The sequence below is a fragment of the Pseudochaenichthys georgianus genome, chromosome 7 (genome assembly GCF_902827115.2).
Source record: "Pseudochaenichthys georgianus chromosome 7, fPseGeo1.2, whole genome shotgun sequence".
Lineage (NCBI taxonomy): Eukaryota > Metazoa > Chordata > Actinopteri > Perciformes > Channichthyidae > Pseudochaenichthys > Pseudochaenichthys georgianus.
This window is the reverse complement of record NC_047509.1, coordinates 37,050,998-37,070,091: the sequence shown is the minus strand read 5'-3', so window position 1 is coordinate 37,070,091 and position 19,094 is coordinate 37,050,998. Positions and strand designations below refer to the sequence as shown.

Genomic DNA, 19,094 nt, shown 5'->3' with positions numbered 1-19,094 from the left:
GACTTGATCGCTTTAAACTCTGCACACTGAGCTCTGATTGGTCAGCAGGCGGTGCTTTCACTGAGTTGATCTCTTATCCTAGAACCTAACCTGCTCCACACCAGGCTAGCCGTTCAGCATAAGTTACCATGGAGATCTAGCCCGCTAAGAAGTGAACCAGCGTCGTAGGAGTTTTCCCTGAAGTTAGCTCGCTAAGCGAAAATCCGGCTTCGTCGTACAGGCCTCTGTTCTCAAGTCAAATAAACAGGGGATGAACATTTTTTTCAACAACAACACTAATGGCATTCTCAACAGCCTCAGCTCTTCTGAATTCAGTGTTTTTTATTTAATAATCTAATATTAGTTATGAAAAATGATGATCTAAGATAGTGAAAATGTCCAACATTATACCTGGATATAAAGCATTTTAGCTAGCTGATGTTAGCACCAGTCGAAAATCCCTGCTATGACCATGTGATGCATTAGAGAGCAGCTAGCATGACAACTTTTAAAAACTGAAACAGTACTTGTTTACTTTGCTGATTCAAAGATAATTACACAACCAATAAGAAACCGCATGTCCTCTTTGTAGCTGCTCCATGGAGAGCGGTCAGTGTCGCTGCCGCAGCCACATGGCAGGACGCCAGTGTACGCAGGTGGAGTCCAGATACTTCTTCATGGCTCTGGATCACTTCCTGTATGAGGCTGAGTTGGCCAAAATGGGACAGGTGAGCCCATCCATATTCTGTATTAGCCAACTGAATTGGAGTGATTCTGTGTTTTAAATATGGATATACATTTTCAAATATCTGTATATGTATGTGTATTGTCAGGGCTGTACACTGGAGACCAGGGAGCACCAGCAGGGCCGGCCTGCATCATGGACGGGCTTGGGGTTCGCTCGGGTCCCTGAGGGGGGCACCCTGGAGTTCCTCATCACTGACATCCCCTACTCCATGGAATATGACCTGCTGATCCGCTACGAGTCACAGGTCTGTGTTTTGAGATGAAGCACCTCTGCTTTTACATAGTCAGCTGCTCGTTTAAAAATGAAAGTCTTCAATGAATAGTTACGTTTTTTGTGAAATCAATTCATCTGACTCTTGCTGAGAGGTATCTTTTATTCGGGTAATTGGCTGGACTTTTTCATGCCAAAGTCACAGTGACAAAAAAACTCCTGAAAGTCCCTGCGCCTTTCAGAAAATAATCTAAATAACGTTTAAATGTAATACAAATTATGTAGTAACCATTTAACAAGGTATTCAAATCAAACTGCAATCCTTTCAACTTTAATGGCCCTCCGAACAATGATTAGAAACAGTTTATAAACCAATTATTAACATTTTACTATGTGTTACAAATATGTGCTGATATGTGACATTATAGATGTCTTGCAAAAAAATCTTAAAAGTTAACACATAATTGACTTATTGTTAACAATACTTTATGTAGTATATATTATGTTATGTGTGCCATAACAAACTTTTAATATTACTATCACATCTATGAGCAAAGTTGAATTACCTTACAATTTACAATTTAGTAATACAGGTTAATACATGTTACCAATGTTCTTTGTTGCTCAACGTCTCGATGCACCATTTTACTTCAAATATGTGCAGCTGTTATGTATAAACAACAACTCTGCCTATAAATCAATTTAAAGCATTGGGGATTCATTTCCTATCATGGTGACATCATTATTTGCACCTGTCCTTCTCCCCTTTCTACATGTCATGATGCTTCTGACTGCATATTAACAATATACACTGATCCTACCCAGATGCCCCGGGACTGGGAGGAGGTGCGGATAACGATAGTCCGTCCGGGGCCCATTCCCACCAGCAGCCCCTGTGGGAACACCATCCCGGACGATGACAGATTCCTCGTCTCTCTGCCGGCTGGAGCCAGGTATGAGACTCCAAGACACACACTCATTCACACACACACAACTGCTGAATATGAATGGGTGCTGACTGTGTCTGCTGCAGGTTCATGGTCCCTCCTCGGGCTGTGTGTCTGGAGCAAGGTGTGACCTACACCCTGCGCTTTGAGTTCAGACGCTATCAGGATGCTAACAGCGTCCTGAACGGAGCGGCGAACGCTCTCCTGCTTGTGGACTCTGTGAGAAGAATTGATTTGTTCAGTGTACTCCAAAGTAAGCCTCTGACTCAAAGAAGTTTTTTTAACTGTCTCTTTTTCATACACCTGTTCTTTGCACCAGCTTGCGTTGATGCCACGCCATTCCTCCATGGACATGTTCACTGCGGGAGATGTAGCTTCAAACAACAGGAAGCACGACCTTTGAGCGCTACCGCTGCCACGAGAGGGCGAAGAGCGTGACCCGCCCTATGATCAGTGACACCTGCGCCAAGATCCTCACCAGCATGTCGGCCATCATCAATAACGGGGCTCTGCGTGAGTAAAGAAAACCTCACTGTGCCGTGTTTAACGGACACTCAACATGTTTACACTGCAGCAGGCTGCTACGGTACATGACCTCTACCCTGACCTCTGACTGCCCTTTGGAGGAAACAAAAACATAGCCTCATTATTGCGATCAGTGAAGTGAACAGTATTAACAACATTTCTGACTTGTGGAATGGATTTATTGGCCAGGAATTTAACTTCTTATTAACATGTTATTATTATCTGCTCTTCATATATCTTACACGCATCATCCTTTTTTTGGTGCTAATATTTTCCCCCCAGAATTCATTATGCAGGATGTCCACATGTTTTACCTTTCAGTGCCTTCATGCCTGTCTGTCCCTCTCTGTCCTCCTCTAGCCTGTAATTGCGACCCTCAGGGGTCAATCAGCGCCATGTGTGATGTCCGTGGGGGCCAATGTCCCTGCAGGCCCAGTGTGATTGGTCAACGCTGCGATCAGTGTGCTCCGGGGACTTATGGCTTTGGACCCTCAGGCTGCATCGGTGAGAAAAAAAACCTTTTTCGTTATTTGTCTTAAGTCTTTCTTGGGTTTTGTCAGACAATATGCGTACTGTAAATCAGTTTTATGTGACCGAAACTTATAAATGTTTAGTTTTAGTTAGGCGTTAAGACCTTTGATTAGTTATATGCCATGTAGCTAGCGCCCTCTACTGTCTCAGTACAGAATTGCAAATCTAAAGCCTCTTAACCCAAATTATTTGTAAATTATTCTCCATCCCTCTTTTCACTTTCTTTCTTTTATTCCCTCCCCACTTGACTTATCCTTTTTTCCTTTCTCCCTCGTTCCAGCCTGTGGTTGCAGCTTGGAAGGCGCCGTGACTCGTCTTTGTGACAAGTTCACGGGTCAGTGCCAGTGCCGCCCCGGAGCGTTCGGTCCTCGCTGTGATGGCTGCCAGTCGGGTCACTGGGGCTTCCCCAGCTGCAGACTCTGCCAGTGTAACGGACACGCAGAACAGTGTGACCAGAGGACCGGAGCCTGCATCAACTGCAGGGACAACACCGGAGGAGACAAGTGTGACAGGTGAGGCTTCAGAGAGAAGAGGCTGCAAGACATCAGGTTAGAATATATCGTAGGGAGATAAAAAAGAGATTGAAAAAGCAGTTCTTCTTTCTCTGATGATGTTATAACAAAAGTATGAGTTTGAATATAGAACATTTTATGTACGTTTACTATGTTGTTTCAAAGTTGTCAGTTACAGTTTACAGAATTTAATTACATTTTTACTAGTTTTATACTATAACGTTTTTACTCCTACTTTGTCATTTCTGTAGGTGTGGCAATGGCTACTACGGTAACGCAATTTTGGGCAAAGCAGCCAATGGTCAGTGTCGCCCGTGCCAGTGTCCAGAGGGCCCCAACAGTGGACGCCACTTTGCTGCATCTTGTTACCAGGACAACCATAACAGACAAATCGTCTGCAACTGTAACCAGGGTTACACAGGTATGATATAAAGACCATGCTTTCTTACTGCCCATCTTTACTTCTTGTGTTAGCTGTTTCTCCTCCTCAGCATCCAGATGTGTGGGTAAAGCTTTTTATATAGAACGACAACAGTGTTTTGAGTTTTTTAACAAATACAAATCCTCATCATAAGCGCTTTTCACAGCGGAATAGTATCACCTTTGCAGCTGTATGTATTTGTAATAACTGTGGAGTTCCTCTGTGATCTGAGTCCCGTCCGAATCCTCAATGTATGGAATTTTTCACGTAAAGATTTCACCTCAAATCACCTACCGTCTTTCCCCGAAGACATGGGTCATGTGATAATATCAGTAATCAAAACATTACACGGAGATAATGTCAACTGGTGATGACTTTGGATTGGAGACAGTCTTAGTCTGTCCCGTGGACCCGGTCCAATAAGATCCCTTGTTAGTAGTAGTATATGGCTTTAGTCTCAAATATATAAAGTATAACTGTGGATGTGATGTGTTTCATCAGACACAAGTCGACCTAGTTTGTATGTTTAGATAATTATCATCTAATTGTATTGTGTCAAAATACTGCTGAGGCTGACGATGGAACTCAATGAATTTGTAAAGAGACCTTTTTAGTTATTACATTTCATTCTGTGTTTCATCTTAACCTCAACAGAAGATGGTGAACATGGCTAACATTATATATGCTAAAAAGAACCATGTTAGCATTGTCAATGTGTCCATGTTAGCATGTGGACATTATCATGTTGCTAGAGGAAAGGTCAGGGGGTTAACATCACTAGGAACCACCCACTGGGGACCACAAACATGCATCCCTGTGAAGCAGCACATCCGTATTATCCCAGTAAGTCTGCATCGGGTCAACTACTGCTTTGACCCTCTAACAACATTGAAAACTCTTATCTTTTCTTATCTCTATGAGGTAAGCGTGATGTTTCTCACTGGGCATATGAAGCTGAATGCTAACCTGTCTCATCTCCTCCCTCCTTGTATTACTGCCACAGGGATTGTTAAACGCTCCGGGGTCAGCATTTATAAGCGTGAGTAATGATGGTTGACCCCTGTCCTTCCTCCGCCTCCTGCTTTCTCCACCAACCCCCCACTTGACCTCCTTATGCATGGCTTCAGCACCCCCCATTAGCGGTGCTGTGCCACAGTGCACTCGTGCCCATGTGTGAACCGCGGCTCGGAGAAGCAATGCAAACGCTTTCTAATGCTTTTAGAGATAAGCTTCAATGATTTCAAAACAAGACCATCCCAAGAGACCGGATCCTTATTGTGTCCAAGACGGTGGTTTCCGATACACCCTTGAAAGTAAAAAGATGTATTTGTTGTAATGTGTACAGGTTGGTATTTGATAATGATTCTGGGTCAACGTCTGTCTCTGTGGATGAAAAGATGTTAGGAAGAAAGAGCAGTACGGATACAACGATGTAGCCGTTTTGGCCAGGATAAAGACACTGATAAAAGCATTCCTTCTCTCTCGTCTGCGCTCTGTTGCTGCGAGACTGAAATATGCTATTGGTTATTTCTGACCTAAAGCGACAACAAGTAAGAAATAACATTGAGGGAAAAAGCCTATAATGCTTTACTCACAAGAAGGCTAAGAAAATAACAATTCTGGTGATCAATTCTCTTAGTTGAAATAGTTTTCCCTCCTGGGTTGACTGAATGTTTTTCACAGGATAGTCTTTTGCTAATGCTGTGTGGCACAGGCTATAACAGCATTGCATCACAGGTATGCTACATATGCTAAACACAAATGAAGCCACAGCACAGTGAGGGAACACCAGGCACGGCTTCATCTAAACATCACAGAATGGAAGTGGCTTTTGACCAATGTTTTCGTCTATTAGTCATCAAAAAAAGATACAAATTGTTGCATTATCTCCAGAAGAAAGGTGTGACGACACTTCTCAGTGTATGTATGTGTAACCCCTCTGGAGTGGTGATGCTAACAAAACACCCTTGAAGCAGCTTGGGAACGGCAATCGAGCACTTCGCCCATTCTGATCCCAAATACATTTCAGATTCAAATAACAGCAGCAAGCGTCTATCTCCCGTCTCCTCTCCTTCACTTATTGCAACTTCTTTTCCTTTTTCCTGTTTCCATTCAGGAGCTCGCTGTGACGAATGTGCTCCGGGTTTTTACGGCAACCCCTCTCAACCCGGAGGGCCGCTGCCAGCCGTGCCAGTGCAACAACAACATCGACATGTCCGACACGAGGCCTGCGACCGGCGGACCGGAGAGTGCAGGAAGTGCCTCTACAACGCCGAGGGCCCCAGCTGTGGCATCTGCAAGAGCGGCTACTTTGGGGACGCTTCCAGGCGCAACTGCAGGAGTGAGTGACGCGTTCAAAAAAGAAAAAGCAGTGGCTTGCATGTTAAAGTAATAATCTTAAAGTCTATTTACATACATGTCTGTTAAGATAATATCTATTTGTCCAATAATGTGAGAGTATGGTGATTGACTTATGGACAGCTGCTGCCTTTGACATCATTCACTGAACATGATGAAAGCCGCGCCCCCACAGAGAACGGACAGATCGTAACCCCCTCTAAAACCATATCATTAAGCATGCTTTATTTCGCCCTTCAGAGTGCACATGTAACTTCCTGTGGTACCGACCGCGGCAGTGTATGGAGCCGCGAGGACTGTGTGTGCCAGCGTGCCACAGGGCAAGTGCCAATTGTCTGCGAACGTCATCGGCCTGACGTTGTGACCACTGGCGCCCCAACCACATGGAACCTGGCCAACGGGAAGGGGTGTGACGCCTGCGGCTGTGACGCCAACAACTCTGTCACCTCGTCGTGTAACGAGGTAGGAAACACTTGGGGGTAAACATTTATGTATACAGCATACACATGAGATATAATCATAAACACTGACGGATACAAATGAAATTGATGAGTCATCTTCTATGTTTCACTCTGTCGTGCAGTTCACTGGGCAGTGTCAGTGTCGGGATGGCTTTGGTGGGAAGACGTGCACAGACTGTCAGGAGAACTACTGGGGAGACCGCGAGGACGCAGTGCAGAGGTCAGACCACATCGTGACGCTGACAGAAGGAAAGGGGTTGTGATGAACATGATGCAGATGAGAACACATGATGAGGTTGCAGAACCCAGGTCATGCAGGGCTTTGTAGATGCTCAGGCGGAGGAGAGACGGTTGCACAGCATGTTTGTTGCCTCACAGTGAAAAGACACCACAGGACAAAATGCTCTCATTCACTGTTGTTCTTATACCTACCGGAAAGTAATGCACGACAAACTCTTTTATAAACCATGTCATTCGTCCAGTTAGGATGTTCAGGGCTGGCCTCTAAGGAGGTCAGGGTGGCGTAGTATAAAGAGCGAATAAGTTCACATGGAGGAGAAGAGAGTCTAAGTGTTTCAGGATACAGGCCCCCCCACCTGAGACGGCTTCTGAGGAATGCACTGTTGATGCATTTTGTGTAGAGTGCATTGAAAATGAAAGCTCATTTAGAAGAAAACACGAATGATTTTAGTCCTTTCTATAGTAGTGGTGGCCTCCGCCTCTTGTGGTCAAACTGTGTATTACAACACAACACAAGATAATTCACATGCCGAGGATAAAGGATTTTATTATCCTAAAGCATTTTTTATTTTGCTGCTCTAAAAAATACGGAAGATTGGATCACAATAGTGTTTTGTTCTTCCTGATGTACTCTGCTTCTGTGCCGGTCGTGTATACTATATGTGGTAAACACACTGAGATGTTCTCATTACAAGCTAGACCAGTTGTACTACAATACACCATAGCCACCTTCCCTCCTTCTCCTTCTCTCTGCAGTGTGTGACTGTGACTGGCGAGGCATCGAGTCCTCTCAGTGCAACAGGGTGACGGGCCACTGCGTGTGCCAGCAGGGGGTGTCGGGGGTCCGCTGTGACCAGTGTGCCCGAGGCTTCTCCGGACAGTTCCCCAACTGTCAGCCCTGTCACCAGTGCTTCGGGGACTGGGACCGCATTGTGCAGGCGCGGTTTGGTGCCAAAGGGGGGGACTAATTCTCAGATGCCGATTAAGAAAGGTTGAATAACTTTTGTTCACACTCTTTCTGTCTCGTTTCCAGGACCTAGCAGTGCGTACAAAGACTCTGGCAGGGCGTGCCCATGAGATTCAGACCACCGGGCTCACTGGCCCCTACGAGAAGGCTTTCAAGGACCTGGAGGAAAAACTGAAACGAGCTCAGGAGATTGTCAACGCGCGCAACGCCACCGCAGCAGCCGTCGCTACACTGATGGAGCTTATTGAAGATCTTAGGTACAGCTGTTGTGTTCCACTGCATTTTGAGTTTTCCAAGTACAAATATCCATCTGGAGTCTTTATTTCTGTGGAATGAGGTTGCAGTATAAAGATTAAGTTAGTAGAAGGGAAAAAAAGTCTGTGCCACAAAGTCATAGATTATACTCTTTACTACTTGTACTGTGATATATCTGCTTCAGTCCTGACAAGAAAAGAAAAGAAAAAAAACATTTTCTTTACTATTTACTACATGCAGTGGGAATTTCAATTGTTTCTCAGTCGGGATTAGTTGATTTAAATGCATGATGGTTTTATGCAGAATACCAAGAGAATAGCAGTCATTTAGGGCAATATGAGCAAAACTGGCTCAATCTGGCAGATTGGTCCAAAAAAATAAAAGCTTGATATTATATTGAAAAGGAATCCAACTTCGATACAACCAACGTTAATATCTAGGTCGTCTCCGATACCGAGCTCCAATGCTGATAAGGCTCTGGAAAACGGCTGTCCTACCTTTAGGACTAACCCCCAGAATCTACATGCAAGATCACACCGTAATCTGTTTAGGGGGGGCCGCTAAACAGCGTGCCTTTAACACCAGCTGCCCGTCGTATCACTTATTTCAGGCACTAAAGCGTTGGATGTCCGACCGGCAGGATATCAAACGGAGTGTGTAGTGCAGTAGGTGTTGGTGGGCTGGAAAGACCCAGTGCAGTATCTAAACTGCCCCTGGAGGAGAAACCCGTGTCGTTGGGAGACTCCCTGGTAATTAGGGCAGCTTCAGGACCCACAATCCCTACCCCCTCTTTTGAACCTTAGTTATGCAATTAAAAACAATGCAAGTGTCAAATCAAACAATAGTCCAGAGTCAAACACTAATATCACAGCAGTGATATTACCACAACCAGCAGAGCACATGTCATATTTCAGCATCAATCAAAACCACATTAACCACAGTAACCAATATGAAACTACAGCTTAACCTTAGCAGGGTTTCTATTTCCCTTAAACAATTTGAAGTTTGAGCTACTGTCAGCCTTTTCCAAGGAAGGGTGTTCTTACCTCACTCTAAGACCAAGCAGATACCTTCAGAGACCACCAGAGAGACCAGGAGTTGGGTCGAAATGTACAAAGCGGTTTTATCAGTTTTAAAAAAACAAATTGACATGTAAAGAATTTAGATTTATTTTAACTTCAATTTAAAATATTCAACCTTTAAACTTTAATTTATTTACAGAAACAATCAATCAATCAATCAACAACTTTATTAATCCCACAAGGGGCAATTGGTTCTGAGCAGTTTATGTCATGTACACAGGCAGGAACATTTAGCTGTGCATTGTTGTCCTCAATCGTTGTAACCGTTGTCAAGGTGTCAAAAACCAAAACGCCTTCCTACAATTGTGGTGGAAACTTGTATGCTTTGCTTGCACATTCTAAATTGCACAATTTGGGATAGGTCAAAAGTTCAGGATGTTACTGTATTTCTAGTTAGACATTATTGAGAATACTTAATATTTCCATCAAACCAAATTAAAGCCAATTTAGCATTTATTTATCAATGGTAAGCTTAATAGAGTATGTTATGGGATTAGATTTGTATCATAAAGATAAAGCAACACTTTCTCAGAATAAAGCAAAACTATGAGTTTAAAAGAAAATCAGAGAGCGCAAAAGAGAAAGCTGCAGCGAGAGCAAAAGTCTGACCATTGAGAAAGAAGAAACAAGAACTGCAAACAAAAACCTATGTTAAAACAAAGAAAAAAGACTTATAGTTTACATGATTACACAAATGATTTGTTTGCAACTTATAGTTTTATTTTTGAAATTTATTTTATTTTGCTTGACTCAGTTTTTTTTTCTTTTAAACTCATAGTTTTGCTTTATTCTGAGAAAGTGTTGCTTTATCTTTATGATACAAAACTAGTATGTGAGGTACGTGAGGTCTGTCACGGCCACCTAAACAGCAGATCTGTCAACAATATAATGCAATATGTTATGCTATAATGGCTGTGGGATCAACATTTTGGAAAAATAATTCTGTATCCGTAATTTAGATACACATTTAATGATTGTATTAGTAATTATAAGAGCTTAAGTTAAACCTCCAAAAAGAAGAGAAAAAATATCGTACAACCTTGCCAAATGCACAGCCAAAAGATTCGAACAATTACAAAGCCGAAATTACCCTGGTGAGGCACAGGGTACAAAATCATATCAGGATTATAATTGTCATTCCTCCACCACTGCTTGTATTTCCCTGCAGAGCGCAGATCGGTGAGACCACTGACGCCCTGAACCGTCTGGAGGGAGACCTCACGGTCGTGCAGGACAGCAACTCTGAGGCCAGCAAGGAGTTGAGCGCTCTGGAGAGAGAGGCTAAAGAGCTGAACCTCACCTCCCAGCAGCTGCACCGCCAACTGGACACCCTGAAAAACTCCAACTTCCTAGGTGAGGAAAAAGGAGGAGATGGATCTTTCAAACACTTTACATAATGCCTAAGGACAAGAGATTTGAAGTCCCAGCTAGCATCAGGAGCTAATGCCAGACTACTAACACACATGTAGATTGACTCAGGCCTTCATATGGCTGGCAAACCTCTGAGAATGTGTCTGAAGCCGCTGTAGGCTTTTAGTTTTCTTTTCAATCCTTAAATGTACTCCAGCATCAGTTTGATTGATCTGAAATGTGGTTTCCTCTAGGTGCGTACGACAGCGTCCGTATCTCCTACAACAAGTCTCGTGATGCGGAGCGCCGTGCCAACGAGTCAACGACCACCAAGCCCAGCACGGTCAGCCAATCAGCAGACACTCGCCGCCGCACCGAGCGCCTCATCTCCGCCAAGAAGGACGACTTCAACCGTAAAAATGCTGCCAACAAGCGCGCGCTTGGAGATCTCAACACCAGAGCACAGGGCCTGGACCTCAAGAAGATCAATGAGAAGGTTTGAACACATTCTTCTTGATTTGAAGCAGCTGTTAAAACTAATTAAATGTGATAGCATTAATGTGTGAATCCATACATACAGTGAAGTGCTGAGAAAAGATATCTTGACATCTTTTTTCTAAGTCTGATCTAAATTCTGTTTTTCTTTCTCCTGTGTCTCTTGTGACGATTGAACAGGTGCAAACAATTGAACATAAAGTACATGTACTGTTATTTAACATTACTATCCTCCTTTGTGTCTCGAAATGAATTTGAATAGGCGCTAATCTGCCGTTAGCATTAACTATACAGATGTTATGTTGTAGTGGTGTGCTACAGCTTCCTAAAATACACCAAAAAAAAGAAAATCCCCTGCCAAAACATTAGAAATATCTTAGAAAGATTATCCATGCTTAACCTTTTTTCAACCGTTCAGATCAGACCCAGATTATAGTATAATTATATTATAATATCCATGTATTTTGACTTTGTGTCTATCTGTATAATATATATTTTGTAATCAATATGAAGTCAAAACGTTTTTATTGATGTGATTAAAAGGTGGCTTCTTCACCTAACCCAGTGGTTCTCAAACTTGTTCTGTCATCCCCCACTTTGAGCAGGTGGGCCTTTTCAAGCCCCACCTGCTCCTCATCGCTCCAATCAAGTGGTAGGCCAAGCTTAAAATGGTCAAATGTATCGTTCTTGATCAGGGGTCTCCAACCTTATTTAGGGTGAGAGCTACTTTCAAAAAATAAAACAAGTCGTGAGCTACTTTTACTCCTCTTTTCTTAGTTTTTTGCAGTGGATATATTTAGCACATTTTTAACATTATTATATGCTTACCTTTAACCTTTGTGTGCTGTTTGGGTCTGTGGGACCCGTTTTCAGTGTTTACTAAAAGAACATGTATTCAATTTAATTATTTTAACATGCTTTATTTGGGGGTGGACCTCACATCCTCTCGGGGGGTCCGGGGACATGCACCCCCGGGAAGACTTTCTTTTAAATGTTGAAGTGAAATGCATCAATCTGGTGCACTTTGAGAGCAACCTGAATATATGAATACAGCTCTCAACACTCAGATGAACGCTGTATACTTTTCAATAATCCAAACATCTTTAGAATATGATCACAACCAATAACAAATCATTTAAACTTGTTTACTCTTATCTTATGTTACCTAGTTAGCATTCTTTCTTTATATTTATGCATATTTTACTAATCACTCTCCTTTTGTTTTTACTGTCCTATAGTACACATTGGAATGATTTCTTACTTTATTTTTTACACCTAGGCTATATTAAAAAGATAAAGGTGTGCTCTCTCGCTCACAGAGGCTGTGTGCTCCTCCGTGGCGATGACGGCTTGCGTTACAAAATAATAATAAACATAGGCCTATTTGTAAAGTGGGGGGACACAAACGGGATTTCGAAAATTGTCACGGTTAAACTCCTTCTGAAGTGGCGAGGTGCCGCTCCACATTGCTTTACTTCCCCACTGCAACGCAGGTGTGAGTTTATTGCCTGACACTTTACATGCAAATTAAATGTATGTATGTCCCTACAGGTGTGCGGCGCCCCAGGTGACGTTCCCTGTGGTGAAAGTCCTTGTGGGGGTGCAGGTTGCCGTGACGATGAAGGGCACCGTCACTGTGGAGGCCTGAACTGTAACGGCGCTGTGGCAGTCGCAGACAACGCCCTGGAGAGATCGAAACACGCAGCGAAGGAGCTGAACAAAGCCATGGGAGAGGTGGAGGGACTCTTCACCAAGGTGTTCTTAGTTTTTTGAGATAAATATATCCTGTGGGTCCATTTTAAAATAGTTGCTCTTGTTTGAACTGTTTACCACGCTTGGATAGATCAATGGTTATCAACGACTTTGATATTATTGGATATGTATTTCTTTGTGCAGGAAACAAGGTAATGCATGTTTTGTCCCCTAAGGCAGACGTTGGAACATCTGATCTGAGCCCCGATGTAATATATTGAATGATTTTAAACTGTAATAGCGCTAAAATCAAACATCAAACTTCATCCAGTTATGAGTTGGGTTTTTATTTGTATCATTGTTTATTGGGGTCCTCAGGTAAAAACACAGCTGAACAATGGGCAAAAGTATTTTAATTACTAGGTATAAGGAAGAATAACATTTATCACAAGATTAGTTCACAAAGTAAGAAAATGGACATACTAGAATAAAATAATCCAGAAGCCTTTATCACATAAACAATTCCTGGAAAGCGTTGTTAAGAAACTGCAGTTATGGTGAATAAGTTGTATCTTTCAGTCTGTTGTTAATCTCTAAGCCTTCCTGTGTTTCTTACAGGTGGCAGACGCCAAGACCAAGGCAGAGGAGGCCAAAGAAAAAGCCCAAGCAGCTCTAGACAAAGCCACGGCCACCAAGAACAAAGTGGAGCGCTCCAACAACGACCTGAGAGACCTCATCAAGCAGATCAGAGAGTTCCTCACTCGTAAGTCTGCAGGGTTCTTACAAAGTTACCAACAACAGGTTTAATGTTTATGGTGCCTTCTAATCAACCCCTATCTCTCTCAGAGGAGGGTGCAGACCCAGACAGCATTGAGGCCGTGGCCAACCGCGTGTTGGAGCTCTCCATCCCCGCCTCCCCGCTGCAGATCAAACACCTCGCTGATGAAATCAAAGAACGAGTCCGCAGCCTCTCCAACGTGGACGCCATCCTGCAGCAGACGCAGGGCGACGTCCGCAGAGCGGAGCAGCTGCTGCTGGACGCCAAGAGGGCCAGGTAGAGGTGGAGAATAGATCGACTTCAGAACAAATGCATGTTAGAGAATTATTTGATCTAACAAAGAGCTCCTGTATTTACGGCTGCAGGCACAGTGCAGAGGGAGTGAAGACGACAGCGGAGACAGTGAAGCAGGCGCTGGCCGGCGCTCAGACGGCTCAGACGTCCGCAGAGAAGGCCATCGCCAGAGCCAAGGCTGACATCGGGGACACTGAAGCCCGCCTGGTGCAGGTACAGTAACAAACTAAAACCCCAAACAGGTGCTTTTTGATTAGATTAAAGGTTGTTACATATTTTGTTCAACAGCACTCAAAGTATTTAATCGGCGTTTCGTCTTTTATTTAGTTTTTTACATATTTTCCTTTATTACCGATAACATTACAGGACCAGTTCACACACTTATCTTTGGCTAGATACTTTTCATAAATGTTTCAGATTTCTTTGAGTTTCATTATTGACCATGAAAAAATAAAAGAGAAAAAATTAAAGAAATCTCTGCTCATTAAAAGTAAGTGTGATGAAGGGCATTTCATCATATTTTATAATAAAGACGTGTTTTTGATGTATTGGAAAAGTAAAAAATGAACAGAAAAAAGAGGTTGGTATAGGTATCTTCTTTGAAAATCACAGTTGGTGCATCCCTACTAGTCATGATATTATTTCAAAAGGATCAGAATTCACTCTGCCTGTGCATGCTCTCCTCAGATCGAGTCAGAGACCTCCAACAATGAGAAGGACCTGACGGAGGCCATGGACCGGCTGGGAACCCTGGGGCAGGAGATCGCTGCCCTGAAGACCAAACGGGCCAACAACAGCATGGCAGCAGCCCGAGCAGAGGAGACCGCCACCATGGCACGAGACAAAGCAAACGAGGCCAAGCAGGTGTGTGTTTGTCTGTGTTTCTGTACATCTAATTAAAAGTGTAAACAATTGTTGAATACAAAATGTCTCACCTGTCTGATTGCTCAGATTCTAGACGGCCAGCTGACAGATAAATACCATGAGGTGCAGCAGCGGGTCGGCACAAAGGCCAAGGCTGTGCAGGAAGCAAAGAAGAAGGCAGAGAGGCTCAGAGATGAGGCAAAGGAGCTCCTGAAAGACGCCCAGGACAAGCTCCAGAGGCTAGCAGGTGCTCAATAATATCTGTGTGTTTTTGGAGATGGACAGAAAGAGATGTAAATGTATGGTTTTTATCATCTTAAAAGACAAAAGACACAAATCTCAAAGAATCTTAAACAGTGTAATGAAAAAATAATTTACTGTTCGTTTACTATTCACATAAACTATTTTTATGCAAGATAAAACAGCAACAGGTTGGTGCAATTGAAAGCACTTTATGAGTGACTGGCAAGCTTGATATTAACTGACTCGATGAGAGTTATACAATCATAAAAAGAATAAAATAGATGAAAAAGCAAAGACCCTTAAATAGATCCTTGAGGAACCCCACAAGTAATTTGTGTTTTAAGAAATTACACTGAATTCTCGCCCTTTTTTTATTTATTTATAGACTAATGGCTTTTCTAGTATTATTTATTAAATCCTATTATTTATTTGTTATTACCTTCATTATCTACTTTTTTTTATTTTTTATAAATGTGTTATTCACTGTGTTTTATGAACATTTGTTTTCCTTCATAATTGTATTTAGGCTTTGGGAGTATACAGTACATCATGCTAACAAAGCCTGATGAATTTAATTGAAATAATTGATAGGAGGCCACTTGAAGAGTTCAAGACGAGCCTAAGCATTCCCTGGTTCTTTTTAAAGGATTTAGTGATTAACAGTATCTTAACAAATGCCCAGATCAAGTAAAACGAGTTGAGAATGGCTTACAGTAGCACCAAATTCTGTTAATGACCCACTGTGTAACCATATCTAACCTTATTGCGTCCCGCAGAGCTTGAGAAAAACTACGAGGAGAACCAGAGGAGGCTGGAGGGGAAAGCTCGTCAGCTGGATGGCCTGGAGGACAAGATGAAAGCTATCCTCACTGACATCAACAAACAAATCCAGATCTACAACACATGCCAGTAACTCACTGCTGGAAAATATCATAAAGAAACATGTGCATTATCGTATTATTCTGGCATTTGATCCAGGTACATTAACTGTACAAAAGACTTTGAAGACATAATAAATAATAGGCGTATTTTACCAATCTGCAAGTCAATCTGCATATTAAGTGCAAATATCTGTCAGGTAAGAATGTCAAAACACTTGCTACAATATTAAGATATATTAATTATATAAACATACCCATAAATAAACATGAAAAGGTTGTATAATATCACATATTTAATTGTTATTTGTGCACATTATTTTTGTTTTTCAAATAATCTGGAAAAGTGTGTTTTAAATGGTATGTATTGAACATGAAAAAGGAAAACTATATTTAAGAGAAAATGTCAATTACACTCAAATTTGAGTGAAAGCAATGCAATACAAACAATCTGCAGTTTAACCAGAGTGACTGTTGTATAATGTGCCGGTCAATATAATATTCTCAACATTTTCTCTATGTCTCTGTAACTACTGGAAGTATAATCTGAGCTGTGCTCATCGCGAGAGAACTTTATGTATCCTGCAGTGCACAGTGGCTTCTTTCAGTATGAAACACAACCATTCTTGGGTACATGAGGAAAAAAACATCTGTTTGATCGTTTAAATTCACAAGTAAGAATAATAATGCTTTAATCATTTTTTGCCAAAGATATTATACAAGGTTATATTCAAGATCCATGTTAGGATCATGCATTTTACAGAATGGAGAGATAACCAGGGTCATTGCATTTTTATGAATTTGGTCATTTGTACCATCTGTGTTGCTTGGAATGCATTTCGAATGCACTCTGCCTTTATACAAATTATGTGACACTTTTTAGGTGAAAATATAACAAACATTTTGTCATTGCCAAGCCAATAGATATTACCAACGGTGTTTTCATGTCTGGAGTAAGATATGCCTATTACCAGATACGAATATTGTAAAATGAGCGTATGCTAACAGCGAATGCTAAAAGCTAATGCTAGCGCGTACGTGCTAGCCCACAGCTCTAATGGTGCTTTTACTGGTCAGTCTATCTATCTGTCTCTAAATGAGTTAACTTTGGTCTACAGTTAAATATCTCAACTGTTATTTATATCTGATAAACAATAAAGCGTTAAAGACTAGCTGAAATTCCCTCAAAAAACTAAATTGAGAATGCAGTTTAGTATGGGGATGTCCTTTTGTTGAAAAATGAACTCCTTTTATATTTTGGTAACAAAAAGGCATTATCATTGGCACCTCCCTCAGGATAAACCTTTGGAAAATATCCAACTATTCCTTTTAGCATGAGCAAGATTATTTCTTATGAATGCTAATCTAATGATGCACAGATTGTGAATGTTTGTATCAAATGTACTGTGATGAAATATATACAATCTGCAGTAATGGATGGCAGTTTTTCAGTGTTTAATTGTGCCTTATAGTGTGGACATTAATATCCATGTGCTATTTGCATGACTATTTGTGTTTTCTGAAACATATACCAAAAAAGAACTTTCCTCAGATCGCCATTCAACTGCTGCCAAGTGATTTTATAACTAATTGTCGAAACAAGACATCAAAAATATCTTGAGTTTAACTGTGTACAGTTTTCTGAATAAAGGTTGGATAACTTAACAACTCTTTGTCGAAGTAGCTTCTTTGAGCATCTTTATCAGGAGTTATTTAATGGTTTATATGAATACTCAATTCTGATTGGTAAATGTGGACATTTCAGAGGTTAATACTCGCTAACACAACTCTGCTAAGGATCACGTGACCCTTAGCAGAGGTGTGCTAAGAATGATTAAGGGACTATGTGCAGTCCTATCAATCCGCAGAAAGAAGTCCAGCCGATATAACGTCAGCTGAAACGTTGGATTCATGAAGGCTAAACTCTCCCGTAAAGAAAAGAAAAAGAGAACAAGAGAAGGAAAGAGGCGTCGGGATCCATGATTATTCCGCTAGGTGTTCTACTTCGTTAATGACAACCTTGCTGCACGTTATCCCTCACTTACATCCTATGGCTACTTACTTTTACTTAGCCTAGAACCAGTGGTGAGCCGTGACTTTTATACCTAGGCCCTCTGACACCCCCCCCCCCCCCCCCCCCCCCCCTTCCCTCGAAAAAAATAAAATATAAAGAAGAGTTATTACGTCACAGCGTATACTTCAGCGCAAGGGTGTAACTGGTTTGAGAAGTGGGGGGGACACAAAACAGGGGGTCCTCCGCAATTAAACATGTTCCCGAATTAATTTAAGAGATTTATGGATACAGCTCTCAACACTCATGAAACAGAACTGTATAGCTATTTCAATAATCAAAAAACCATTAGAATATGCTCACAACCAATAACACATATTTGATAAACTCCCCTCTCCTATCTTTATCTTACCTAGTCTGCATTCTTTCTTTTTAGCAATGCATATTTTACTAATCACTCCCCTTTTAAACTGTGTTTTAGATTTTTTTACTGACCTATAGTACACATTGGGATGATTTTTTAACTTATTTTTTACAACTAGGCCTATATTAAATAGATGGAGATATTTGTTTACGTGTATGACCATTCCCTTTGAGACCCACTGAGATAACTTAGACTAAAGTTTACAATCTAATCACTCAGAGAGTCCTTTAGCTCACTGAGCTGACGTTATCTCTCTCAGTCCGACAGGAGAGGACTCGCCCTCTCCTTATTGTTGCAACAGCTTCTAATCTCCGTTAGCTCCGAGCTAGCACCAGATGCTAACAACAACCCCCGTAACTCTCTCTGTCTCTCTCTGTGTCACTGTCTCTCTATCTCTCTCTCTCTCACACAAAATGCGCTCGTGCCACACACACACAGACGCTCCTCCGTGACGATGACCACTTGCGTAAAAAAATAAAATAAACGCATTTGAAAAGTGGGGGGGACACAAACGGGATTTTGAAAAGTGGGGCCCCCCCTGTCCCCAGTGGAAATTACGCCCATGCATCAGCGGAATATCAAAACAACTGGGAAAATAACGTAGGCTATCTTTAGATGCAGATTTTGTTAAACTAATATGTTTAGGCTGTGGACCAACACTATACATTGACGGGGAAGGGGGTAGCAATAAAGATAACACCATTAAACAGTTACACAACATAACAGAAATAATATCGATAGCAGCGTCCCTAGCAACCACCTTGGTAACAATGAAAACGTCGCGATTTCCTGAAGTAATCTTCGTAATAACTAGCAAACTAAAGATCAT

The 19,094-nt window shown here is 41.8% G+C and overlaps 1 protein-coding gene across 1 annotated transcript in view; it reads left to right on the top strand.

The window, feature by feature from the left end:
* The window catches only part of lamb2 (laminin, beta 2 (laminin S)), a 71,165-nt gene extending 53,667 nt beyond the window's left edge, over positions 1 to 17,498 (top strand). Inside the window, 31 exon segments of the mRNA XM_034086982.2 lie at positions 572 to 707; positions 813 to 971; positions 1,763 to 1,890; positions 1,971 to 2,103; positions 2,204 to 2,278; positions 2,280 to 2,397; positions 2,770 to 2,913; positions 3,221 to 3,452; positions 3,704 to 3,873; positions 4,877 to 4,912; positions 5,990 to 6,045; positions 6,047 to 6,092; positions 6,095 to 6,214; positions 6,472 to 6,491; positions 6,493 to 6,555; positions 6,557 to 6,589; positions 6,591 to 6,614; positions 6,616 to 6,693; positions 6,815 to 6,892; positions 6,894 to 6,912; positions 7,689 to 7,870; positions 7,966 to 8,156; positions 10,405 to 10,589; positions 10,841 to 11,082; positions 12,633 to 12,836; positions 13,392 to 13,536; positions 13,620 to 13,827; positions 13,917 to 14,058; positions 14,533 to 14,709; positions 14,797 to 14,956; positions 15,729 to 17,498. Of these exon segments, the coding sequence (XP_033942873.1) occupies positions 572 to 707; positions 813 to 971; positions 1,763 to 1,890; positions 1,971 to 2,103; positions 2,204 to 2,278; positions 2,280 to 2,397; positions 2,770 to 2,913; positions 3,221 to 3,452; positions 3,704 to 3,873; positions 4,877 to 4,912; positions 5,990 to 6,045; positions 6,047 to 6,092; positions 6,095 to 6,214; positions 6,472 to 6,491; positions 6,493 to 6,555; positions 6,557 to 6,589; positions 6,591 to 6,614; positions 6,616 to 6,693; positions 6,815 to 6,892; positions 6,894 to 6,912; positions 7,689 to 7,870; positions 7,966 to 8,156; positions 10,405 to 10,589; positions 10,841 to 11,082; positions 12,633 to 12,836; positions 13,392 to 13,536; positions 13,620 to 13,827; positions 13,917 to 14,058; positions 14,533 to 14,709; positions 14,797 to 14,956; positions 15,729 to 15,865 (3,841 nt within the window). The 3' untranslated portion in view covers positions 15,866 to 17,498.
* Positions 17,499 to 19,094: the final 1,596 nt, after the last annotated feature.